Raw genomic sequence first — 12,253 nt, forward strand, 5'->3', positions numbered from 1 at the left:
GTTCGCACTAACCTTCCAAGTGTGGACCTATGAGCTTATCAATACATTCGTCCCCAAATTTGCTGAAAGGACACGGCAAGATCCTACAAGCCCAAGGATAATGCTCTATAAATCTTTTAGGAGTTATACCCTACCAGAGGTATTCACAGCCATCCAGAAGTGCAATGTTCTAATCAAAATTGATGAGTCTGAGGAGGAGAAGCGGAAGTACTCTAGGAACGACTTTGAAGATATGAGAGGCAACATTTGTGATGAATTCTTTGAATTTGATGGGAGGAAAAGAAAGATTGAAGTTTGTGAAGAAGATGAAAAATATGAAAGGACTCCCAAACCGTCGGCCAAGAAGAGGAGACTTATTTGTCCCTAGCTCCCTGAAGTTAACGATGAAACTAGCCAAGACAGCTCTCAGCAAATTCATTATGCGACGACTCCTCTAACTGATAAAGACAATTCTACATCTTTTGCACCCAATCGAGTGTCTCAAGTCCATGCTGATGCCAAACTTGATGAGCTGACAAAGGATGTAAATGAGATTAAAACTGAAATCAAGTTCATCAAGGAGAATCAACAACTTATAATCACATTTTTGGAAGAAATAAAGGAACAAAAGAATGGTGGAAGAGAAGAAAAATAAGAGGCAGGTACTGCTGCACTTGATACTGAGAAGAGGACGAAGAGGAAGAATAATGATGTTGCACTTGATACTGAGAAGAGGACGAAGAGGAAGAATAATGATGTTGAACTTGATAATGAGAAGAGGACGTAGAGGAAGTATGATGAGGTGATGAACAAGAAGAAGAATGATGAGGTGATGAACAAGAGGAAGAATGATGAGGAGATGAAGAAGAGGAAGCAAGATGATGTTGTTGAGATTAAGAGAAAGAAGAATGAGAGGAAGGAGAGGCTGACAAAGTTGGCAAAGAAGAGGAAGGCTGATGAGTTGGCCATTAAAAGGAAGGCGGATGAGAATAAAAGGAAGGCGAATGAGTTGGCCAAGAAGAGGGAATTGGCCAAGAAGAGGAAGGCGACCAAGGTATAATTACACTACCCTACGCACACACATGATCCCCATGCACAACACTTGCACTCCACGCACTACCCCACGCACCAAGCACAACCCCACGCCCCACGCACAACCCAGGCCCACCCCACACCCCACGCACACCCCAGGCCCACCCCACACCCCACGCACTCACCCACGCCACGCACAACCCCCACGCACTCACCCCACGCCCCACACACTCACCTCACGCACGCCCCACGCACTCACCCCACGCACGCCCCAGGCACACCCCACACCCCACACATACCCCACGCATACCCCACGCCCCACGCACTCACCCCACGCACTACCCCATGTACCCTCCACGCACCACACTTGCTCCTTGCAAAATGTATATTAATCTCATTTTATTTTTGATGGTGCAGGACGAGGAAGAGGAAAAGGAGGAGGAGGAGGAGAATGAAGAGGAGAATGAGGAGGAGGACAAGGAGGACGAGGATGACGAGGAGGAAGAGGAGGACGAGGAGGACGAGGAGAATGACGAGGAGGACGAGGTATAGTTGCGCACCACGCCCCACGCACAATGTATATTAATCTGATTTTTTGATTGTGCATGACAATGTTTTGCGTCCCACGCCACAAGCCTCTCGCAAATTGAATTTTGATCGCCTAGAGGAGAAGAATGATGATGTGCATGACGAGGATTCTCTCTCTATGCCCCAATCCTCTCGCAAATTGAAGAAGGTGGAGGAGGAGAAGAATAAGGAGAAGGAGGTGGAGAAGGAAAAGAATAAAGAGGTAGAGGTGAAGGTGGAGGTGGAGAAGAATAAGGAGGAGGCGGAGAAGAATAAGGAGGTGGAGGTGGAGGAGGAGGAGGATAAGGAGGTGGATGCGGAGAAGAATAAGGAGGTGGTGGAGGAGGAGAACAATAAGGAGGTGGTGGAGGAGGCGGAGAAGAAGAAGGAGGTGGAGGTGGAGACGGAGAAGAATAAGGAGGTGGTGGAGGAGGGGGAGAAGAAGAAGGAGGTGGAGGAGGAGGGGGAGAAGAAGAAGAAGAAGGAGGTGGTGGTGGAGGAGAAGAAGAAGGTGGTGGAGGAGGAGGAGGAGGAGAAGAATAAGGAGGAGGTGAAGGAGGAGGAGAAGAAGAAGGAGGAGGTGGAGGAAAAGAAGAAGAAGGAGGTGACTAAGGAGGAGAAGAATAAGGAAAATATGAATGATGTGAAAGAAATGACTCCATCAAAAATTTGTTGGTAAATGATTTCGGAGAAAGAAGTCGAAACAATTGGGGGACTACACCGACCCAGGTGAGAAAAGGTTTAAACTCAATTATCCGGTTACGGTTAATCCTATGTTACGAATTGACGGGGAAAAGATGAAGGAATTGAAGAAATGGTTGAAAAGTAATGATAAAGACCTCAAGGATTTGACTATTTCCGAAGCAGATCGTTCTTCATTTAACAGATTGCTCACGCTAAAAATGGTTACAAGATCAAGTAAGTATTTTTGTTCATTATTTTTGTACCCACCCCCACACCAACCCCACGCACCACCCCACGCCCCACACCAACCCCACGCACCACCCCCACACCCCACCCCCACGATCCACGCCCAAGACCACGCTCCACGCACACCCCACGCTCAACCCCCACGCACCACCCCCATGCCCCTCGTCCACCCCCATGCCCCATGCACCACCGCCACGCCCCACGCCCAAGACCACGTTCCACGCCCAAGCCCACGCCCCACCCAATCCCCACCCACGCCCAAGCCCACACACCACCCACGTTCCACCCATGCCCTATCCCTAGATTCCCAAATTGCTCTTGCTGAATCAATAATTTTTTTCGCAGGAGATAAATGCAATATGTTACCTAATGAAACGAAGGGTTGCAGTGTTCCCTAAAACATATCCAATGAATTTCTCAATTGCTGACTCTCATCTCATAGAACTCCACAACACAATGGTGTGATTGTGAATTAATCACACCATTGTAGAAAATGTGAGATATATGTTGAAGATGACAAAGTTTCCAAAATATTTTTGGGGAGAAGTAATTCGCACAACTTGCTATCTCATAAATAGGTCACCCTTTGTTCCTTTGAAGTTTAAAATACCATAAAAAATATGGTGTAAGAAAAATATTTCATACTCGCATCTAAGGATATTTAGATGCAAAGGCTATGTGCACATTCCAAAAGAACAAAGATCCAAGTTCGATGATAAAGCAATTACATTTATTTTCCTTGGACATGGAAATGAGGAATTTGGATAAAGATTATGGGACCCTAAAAAGAAGAGAATTATCAGGTGTAGAGATGTTGTGTTTTTCGAGTGTCAAAACGGGATAAATCCATAAATCAACGAGAAATTAGAGAGAGTTGATGAGTACATAGAACTCATACAATTTCCTTCACATGTACAGTCAATAATAACAAATTAAAATAAACATAATGAAGAAACCATAGAGGAAACCTTTAACATGAATGATAGTAGTGATGATGAGACTGTTTATGATGCTCCTAAATAGGGGGAGCAACATCATCAAGAGGAGCCAAAAGAGATCACAATAAGAAGGGTCGAAAGAGAGCACCAATCTTCTAAAAGATACACTTCTTCATATTATATCCTATTGATAGAAGTAGAATAGCTAAAAAGTTTCCAAAGGCACAAATTCATAAAGACAAAATTAAGTGGCATAATACAATGAAAGATGAGATGAAGTCATTGCAAGAAATGAGCATATTTGAGTTGGTGGAGCTTCCTAAGGGCCGAAAGGCATTGAGAAACAAATGGGTGTTCAAGCTACAGAGGGATGAAAATGGAGAAATTTTGAAATATAAAGTCCGACTGGTTATAAAGGGTTTTGGACAGAAACAGGGCATCGACTTTGAGAAGATTTTCTTACTAGTGACAAAGATGACTTCCATTTGTATAGTGTTAGGTCTTGTAGCTAGAATAGATCTTAAGCTTGAGCAACTTGATGTAAAAACTGCATTTCTTCACGGTAACTTGGAAGAAGAGATCTACATGGTGCAACTAGAGGGATTTGAAATGAATGAAAAAAAAACATGGTTTGTAAATTAATGAAAAGTCTATACAGTTTGAAACAAGCTCTAAGACAGTGGTACACGAAATTTGACTCTTTTATGATGAGTCATGGGTATTAAAGAACCAAGACAGATCCGTGTGTTTACTTTAAAAGATTTTCTTATGGAAAATTTCTAATCCTCTTATCTTACATTGATAATATATTGATTGTAGAACATGATGTTTAAATAATAGCTATGTTGAAGAAGGAGATGTCCAAGACATTTTACATTAAGGATATGGGCCAAGCATGTCAAATATTGGGCATGCAGATTACTCGTGACAGAAATGCCAAGAGACTTTGGTTGTCATAAGAGACGTACATTTAAAGGGTTCTTGAGAGATTCAACATGCAAGGAGCAAAGGATAGTTATTCACTTCCTAATCATTTAAAATTGAGCAAGAAGATGTGTCCATCAACAAAGAAAGAAAATAATGAAATATCAAGTGTGTCATACTCCTCATTATAGGGAGTTTGATGTATGCAATGGTTTGCATTAGGCCAGATATAACGCATGTAGTCGGTATGGTAAGTAAATTCCTTTCTAATCTAAGAAAATAACATTGAGAAGTAGTAAAGTGGATTTTTAGATATCTAAGAGGCACTTCCAATTTGTGTTTGAGTTTGGAAATCGTGAAACTATATTAGAAGGTTACACATATGCTAAAATTGTTGGAGATCTGGATCATAAAAATCCACTTCTGGTTATGTGTTTATTTTTGCAAGGGAGCCATGTCATGGCAATCCAAGTTGTATAAATGTGTAGCGTTATCAACAACAAAATTAGAATACATTGCAGAAACTGAAGTTGGTAAGGAGTTATTGTGGGTGATTAGATTTATTCTAAAGCTTGGTATGCAACAAGATGATACAATTGTTTTCTTGGATAGTTAGAGTGCTATAGATTTCAGAAAAAATGCTACATATCATTCCAAAACTAAGCATATTGATATGAAATTTCATTGGTTAAGAGATGTAATAGAAAACTAGCAGATGAAGCTGAAGAAAATCCACATGGATAAGAACCTGTCAGGCATGTTTACTAAGATAGTTCTATAAGACAAACTTGAGCTTTGCTGTCATCTTGTCAACATGAATACCAAGTGATGACTTGAAGACCGGTGTGCCTTTCTTCGTGGGCTAGATAGAGAGATTGTTGGGCCTTGTGGGTCCAGCCCAATTATGCATTTAATTAAACAAGCAAGCCCTTAGATGTTATTCATTTTTATCACTATTAGAGAGAGATAACATTCTTCTAAGAAGAGAAGAAATAGAGAAGAAGAAACAAAGGAAGAAAATGAGAAGGAGGCAATAGCGATCTCTTTACATTTATCACGTTCAGGTTCCAATTTCTTGTTGTCTTATATCTAGACTAGCTTGGGTTTGAATGAAATTGAATTTCTCTGTTTGTATACATCAACTTTAAGTTTAAAGTTGAGAAGTACATTTGTATCATTTCTTGTTTATAGTGAAATTTTTCGGTTGGTTCCGTGGTTTTTACCCTCTAAGTTGAGAGGGTTTTTCACATAAATCTGGTGTTATTTTTTATCATGCTTGATCTCCTATTTTAGATTTAAATAAACTGTACATTTACACATAGAAAAATATTTGGGCCCTTATTTACTCATTTATATGGATGAAAATTGGTTGATCCGGTGGTGAATAGTCCTTCAATAATTGGCTCTTTATACTTTTAAATTTTCCTATTCAATTATTATTTGACCACAATTGACCATTTTGAGTTTTAATCAATTAAATAGTCATAATATTTTTATTCAATATAATAAAGTAACATGACCTCACCTACCTTCAAACTAATTATAATGCTATCAAAAAAATCAAATTAAAATAACTTTAAAATGATTTAATTGACTAATGAATAACACATAATATTTAATACCATTAACCAAAAATTATTATAATATATCAACTTGTAAAAATATATTATTAATATTGGTGCAAGACAGAATATTTAAATATTATTGCAAATAGGGGCAGATTTATTTAATTAGGTGCTCTTATTTTTTGTATGTTAAATAATGTGACATTATTTTTAATATTTTTAATTTAATTTATTATTTATTTAATTATTAAAAATTAGTAAAATTTATAATTATTAACTCGTTCTATCCACAATTTGCTCGATACTGTTTCAAATTTATCCCAATTTTTTTTAAGTCTACCCTAACTCAAAATATTAGGTCATGATGATATACCATACCAAACAACTCAAATCCAACATTATAGGATTGTATTTAACTTGTTAGAATATGTTCCTCTTATATCTAAGAAACATACTAAAAGTTATAATTCATTTTAAATACATCCAAATCTATCCTTCAACTATCGTCTTCTTTGCAAGATTTTTTATCATAATATTTGTTTCATTTATTTTTTATGCTTATATTTGTTCAAAAAATAATAATCAAATTCATAGAATTACAGTTATAAAAGAATTACATAAAACAAAAGAAAATGAGTAATAATCTAAGATTAGTTAACCCAACACATTCAAAATACAATATAGTTACAAAACTGATTTAAAAATTCAAATTAGGAGTATAAGACTCATTGACATGAAATTTAACCTGCTATGTTGAATTACTTTTATTCTTTAATTTATTTTTAAATTTACAATAATATTTTACCCAAAATATTTTTATTCAATATTAATATTACTTCTACCAATTGAATTTCTGAAAATGATACTTAGCATTTAATTAAAAGAAAGTTCAAAACAATGTCCTTTGAAAATAACTGGTTTCTGAAATACTTACTTAATCGCACAAGAATGGTTGAAATCGATGTTCAACAAATAAGTTAATAAATATATAAAATGTCTAAAAAATAAAATACTTGGAACGATCTTAGCCGTCCGCATCCCAAGCTAATCCGACAAACTAGAGAGTGTCAATTATCGTGCGAGGACACGATCCAACGAAATGATATCACACAACTCCATTATTTTGTTTTATTTTTAATTGAAATAATTATGTAAGTCTTAAAAATTGATATTTCGAAAAGATTCAAACTCGATAATTTATAATTTGAAGTCTACCTTCATCTCGTGAAAGAAATGAGTAACCAAATGAGACTATAACTAAGAATTCAATTTTAATTTGTTGACATTTTGTTAAGTCCCGTAGTTTGCCATCCTTTCGAATCTTGTAAAATAAGACAATAAACAAATCTCTCAAGTTTCGTCTTACCTAAGTATGTGATGGTGAACCAAAAATAGGGTTTAGCAAAGTTATACATAGTTTTGACTAATTTAAAGTCTCTACTTAATTTTACTTCTAAAGAAATTAGGAAAATAAAATATATTGCGTGTACAAACACATATTTTTTAGTTCGATGTTTGGTTACATGTGAGAAATGACATTGACGTTGTGTCTCAAATACCCAGCAAGTGAGTGGTCTCTACTAGAAAATTTTAGTTAATTATAAAAAAAAAATACTATTTTATACTTTCAAACATAAGGCATACACCTAAAATATTTTTCAAAACGCTGATTTTTTATTCTCATTCTAAGTGCGATTAATCATCGTGGGTTAAACACATAACTTGAAAACACACTTAATTAATTTAACTAGATGTTACACTTGACAAGCTCGAACCCAATATCTTAGGAAGGAATGGGATATCCATCTCTTGATGTTCACCTAGAAAGAAAACTTGGTATTTGTGTTTTTCTATTTATCCAAACCTACACATGTGACTAGGTGTGTATGAATTTGTTCATAAGGTATTCGTCTAAGTTACGTCATTAATCCTAAGACTAAAAGTGAGGAAACGTATGCATCTCTAAGAAATGAAGATTACACAAAGAGTACTTGAAAAAAGAATTAATGTTGGGTTTTGGTTTATATTTTATTAGAGTTTATATATTGTAATAGGGATTTAAGCTCTATTGACCTTAGGAGTAGTAGTTTAGTCTTCTAGCTTTTGATGTACTCATATAAATAGAGACATCATAACCTAGGGTTAATTGGACCATTATTTCATGGAAAATCAATAGAATGGACGACTTCCCGAGGATGTAGGCATTGTTGGTCGAACCTCGTTATATCTTGTGTTCTTTATAATTTTTTCCATTTTATGTTTATATCTTCTTTTATTGCGTATTTAGATTAGATATTTTCTCAACAAGTGGTATCAAAGCATACTTTTAGAATATTTATCCTAATCTATTAATAAATATATGATAGAAACCTTAACCTCCATCAAAGAAGTTGTTGAATATATGTGTGCTTTTATTGAAGATTGTTGGCTGTTTGAGAAAACGACATTGGTTGCAGAAGAATTAGTTGTTGTGATGATTTGAGACAAAATCTTCAGTTTCTAAGGAGATGTCGACGGTCGTTAAAATATTTCTTAGTTTTGGATGACGATGTCTTGAGAAGAAGAGAGAAGAAGACAATGGGTCTTTTGTTCTTCTCGAAGGCGCCAATGGGTGCAGGTGACGAAAATTCATCGTGCAGGAATCGACACCAGAATGAAGAAGATGAGATGGAGATTTATGATTTATCTTCTAATAGATTTGATTTTCGTCAACATGGAGATTGAAAATTGGAGTTGAAAAAGAAGTTGGAGTGCTTATTCGATGTTGAGATTGTGGAAGACAGTTGATGCAATATGTAAAGGGATTTCTATTTAAAGAGAGTGACATTAATGTCTGTTTGCAAAAGTGTAGATTTTTGTTATGTGTGTTTAAGGGCTGAATTTGGATTTGCATCAAACCTAGTGAGTAGGTTTTGATTGACAATCTCGGTAAGTACAAATGTGAAGTTTTCAAGTGGGTTTTCATGCCTCAAGGGTTCTACCAAGAATAAAAATTTCTTAGGTATGAGTTGAGGGTGCACTAATTTTATACATGGTTTGTTAGAATCTTTCTATGGCTAGAAGAATGTGGAGAAGAAACAATACATATTCATGATTATTGAAAATAAGTTTGAAGTTTTATTATAACCGGTTGTTGTCTTGGTATACATGAGTGACATAATTTAACTATGTTGAGAGCTTTGACTTGAAGAAATTATCGGCTAAAATGAGTTTGGAGAGATTTTTCTTTGGAAAACGGTTATTGAAGAAGTCAAAAATTAAAAGAGAGCTAGAAAGAAAATCTAGTAGTATATTTTTGCTTACCGCCGCGCAGGGTTCATCAAACTAACGATCGGAGATTCAAACGAAGTTTGATTGCGCTGAGATTTTGTCGAGAGGTTGGTAATTAATTCCTCTATATTTTCAACGGCCGAATCAAGGTTTAGACGTCTAGAAGTTTTTTTTTCTAGGGATTAAAGTATCTGTCTAATTTTAGTTTTATTTGACTTGTTTGAGACTAAAAAGTTTGTATCTTTTTGGTTATGACCGTTTAACTTATTGGAAGAGCTAATCAAGATGACAATGATTGTAAGATTATGTACTTTACACTTGACAAAAACATAATCAAGTATGGAAAGTTGTTATCAAAATGGTGTTTGCTGATGACAACATTGTCGACATGTTGATAAGGCAATCCTTCAGGCCAAATTGCAAGATTGCATTGAGTTCGCGGAGTGATTAAGGATTGACACAAATCCAATTAACACACAATGTGAATAAAAGACCAGGAAGAGGAAGACTAGTGAAAGACACTCATAAGTTGAGGTGGAGACATCTTGATAGCAACTCTTAAACGAGAAAAATCATTGCATTAACTTCTAATGTGAGAAGATAAATAAAACCTTGAGTGAGATTCCTAGTCATGAAAAAGGGGCTAGATGAGAGACTCGGTTAATTCGAAGATGATGATTTTGTTAATTCTTTTGTTTATCTTAATTATATATACATAGTGGATCATAGTTTAGATGAATGAGATGATTGATATGTCATCTTATTGATGAGATGATTGAGAGCTTGAATGAGATTCTTAGTCATGAAACTAACCATAATCCTAGACCTAAGACCGATGATTATGACCGAGCCTCCTAGACCTAAGACCGATGATTATGACCGAGCCTCATAGACCTAAGATCGATGATTGTGACCGAGCCTCCTAGACCTAGGACCGGTGAAATTAATCGTAACCCTAGACCTAGGAATGATAGCTACATAACCCTAGGACAGATATACTTGAGTTTGGGATTGAGCCTCCCGAACCAAGGACCGAGCTCTCCGGTCTCTTGACCCCTACGACCCGAAACATGGTGCGAACCACCCAGGTCTTGACCAAGCCCGATAGAGCCTAGATCGGCCTAACCGAACTCAGACCCTATGACTCCGGTCCTAAAGCCTGTTTGGTTCCACTTTTCAAAATCCATGTTAGGGTCGGTGTGGACTATAGTTACGGGGGTCTAACTATAGTTGGCAGGTTATGACTTTCACTTCGATGTTCATCTTGTGAGGGATTAAGATCTGTTTCTATTCTTCGAAAATCTTCGCAAGCTTTTGAACGACTTCAAGTGCGGAACTGCATGCTGGATTTGAAGCGTCAGATAAATGAATGCAAAGTTCAAAAAGAAAATAACACAAAGAGTTTTTATGGATGTTCAAAGATAAAAACTTTACGTCACCCCTTCTTCCTTGACATAAAGGATATTCACTAGAAGACTTTGATTTGATATAGAACACTACACAAACCCAGTCAGAAAATACATGACTTAACAAGCACCTGCTTCTGAATTTCTAGTTAACTCTCTGTTGAACAAAACAGCCTATGTTCAACTTATAATACTGAGATTTCACACAGAAAGGACAATATATTGATTAAAGGCAAGAAAAGTAAGTAATTGGCGCGTAAGCTTGAGAGAATCACTTGTGTGCTATTGTTTCAAGAGTTCGATAGAATCGTAGATATTTGTCGTTGTCTTTAGAACACCTTTTATGCTAGAAAAGTATCAGCGGTCGAATCTTCTTCTTTGACACATGTAAGCAATCCGTTGGACGTACGCCAGGTGTACGAGCTGGTACAGCAGAGGATATGCATTTGGTCATGGGCGTACCGGATTGTACTATAGAATATTATTGGGATCGTGGTGTACAGGACAGTACAGAACGTGAGATGGAATATTGAGTACGTGGCACTTGGGAAATAAGAGTGTGTTCAGCTGTCTGATCAGATGCCTCTTCAGACGACAACTAAAGCACGACATTAGACGCTTCTTCAGACGACTGCTGAAGCACGACATTAGACATTTCTTTAGACGTCTAATGAAGTTAGACGATGTCTAACTGCGTTGTTCTTTAGACTAGCACGTCTAAGAAGATCAGACGACGTCCGACTACGCTCTTCTTTAGACTAGCATGTATAAGAAGATCAATCGACGTCCGACTACGCTCTTCTTTAGACTAGAATATCTAAGAAGATCAGACGACGTCCGACTACGCTCTTCTTTATAATAGCACGTCTAAGAAGATCAGACGACGTCTAACTACGCTCTTCTTTAGACTACATCTAATGAAGTTAGACGACATCTGCTTGCGCACTTCTTTACACCACGTCTAATTAATTTAGACGACGTCTACTCGCGCAGTTCTTTAGACCACGTCTAATGAAGTTAGACGAGATCTCCTCACGAACTTCATTAGACCATGTCTAATGAAGTTAGCCGACGTCTGCTCGTGTACTTCTTTAGACCACGTATAATGAAGTTAGACGATGTCTACTCGTGCACTTCTTTAGACCACGTCAAATGAAGTTAGACGATGTCTACACGCACACTTTTTTAGACCACGTCAAATGAAGTTAGATGACGTCTGCTCGCACACTTCTTTATACCATGTCTAATGAAGTTAGACGACGTCTGCTCGCGCACTTCTTTAAACCACGTCTAATGAAGTTAGATGACATCTACTCGCGCACTTCTTTAGACCACGTCTAATGAAGTTAGACGACGTCTGCTCGCGCACTTCTTTAGACCATGTCTAATGAAGTTAGACGATGTCTACTCGCGCACTTATTTAGACCACGTCTAATGAAGTTAGACGACGTCTGTATGCGCTTACTTCAAACTGCGTCTGAAGAGACATACTTCTTTAGATATGTACCTACACAAAGATAAATTACCCAACTTAGTTTTGTACAGACCACATCAATAAAACTATGCCATTTTGAATTAATTTTATTCTCTTAAGTTTATTTTATCACTTTTCCTTAATTAATTATTTCTCGTTTAATTAATT

General features: G+C 37.0%; 1 protein-coding gene across 1 annotated transcript; it reads left to right on the top strand.

Moving 5' to 3' along the window:
* Nucleotides 1–784: 784 nt before the first annotated feature.
* LOC124935160 (glutamic acid-rich protein-like) lies at nucleotides 785–2,973 on the top strand. The gene is made up of 3 exons (XM_047475613.1): nucleotides 785–1,033; nucleotides 1,429–1,557; nucleotides 2,854–2,973. The coding sequence occupies exons 1-3, from the start codon at nucleotides 785–787 to the stop codon at nucleotides 2,971–2,973; spliced, it is 498 nt and encodes a 165-aa protein (XP_047331569.1).
* Nucleotides 2,974–12,253: the final 9,280 nt, after the last annotated feature.

Source organism: Impatiens glandulifera, chromosome 4 (genome assembly GCF_907164915.1).
Source record: "Impatiens glandulifera chromosome 4, dImpGla2.1, whole genome shotgun sequence".
Classification (NCBI taxonomy): Eukaryota; Viridiplantae; Streptophyta; class Magnoliopsida; order Ericales; family Balsaminaceae; genus Impatiens; species Impatiens glandulifera.

Excerpts from the sequence above, each read along its gene's own strand:
- LOC124935160 (XM_047475613.1), top strand. The coding sequence starts at position 785 with ATGAACAAGAAGAAGAATGATGAGGTGATGAACAAGAGGAAGAATGAT. Across the intron at positions 1,034-1,428 it reads AGAAGAGGAAGGCGACCAAG|GACGAGGAAGAGGAAAAGGA; the intron begins GTATAATTACAC and ends TTGATGGTGCAG. Across the intron at positions 1,558-2,853 it reads AGAATGACGAGGAGGACGAG|GAGATAAATGCAATATGTTA; the intron begins GTATAGTTGCGC and ends TTTTTTTCGCAG.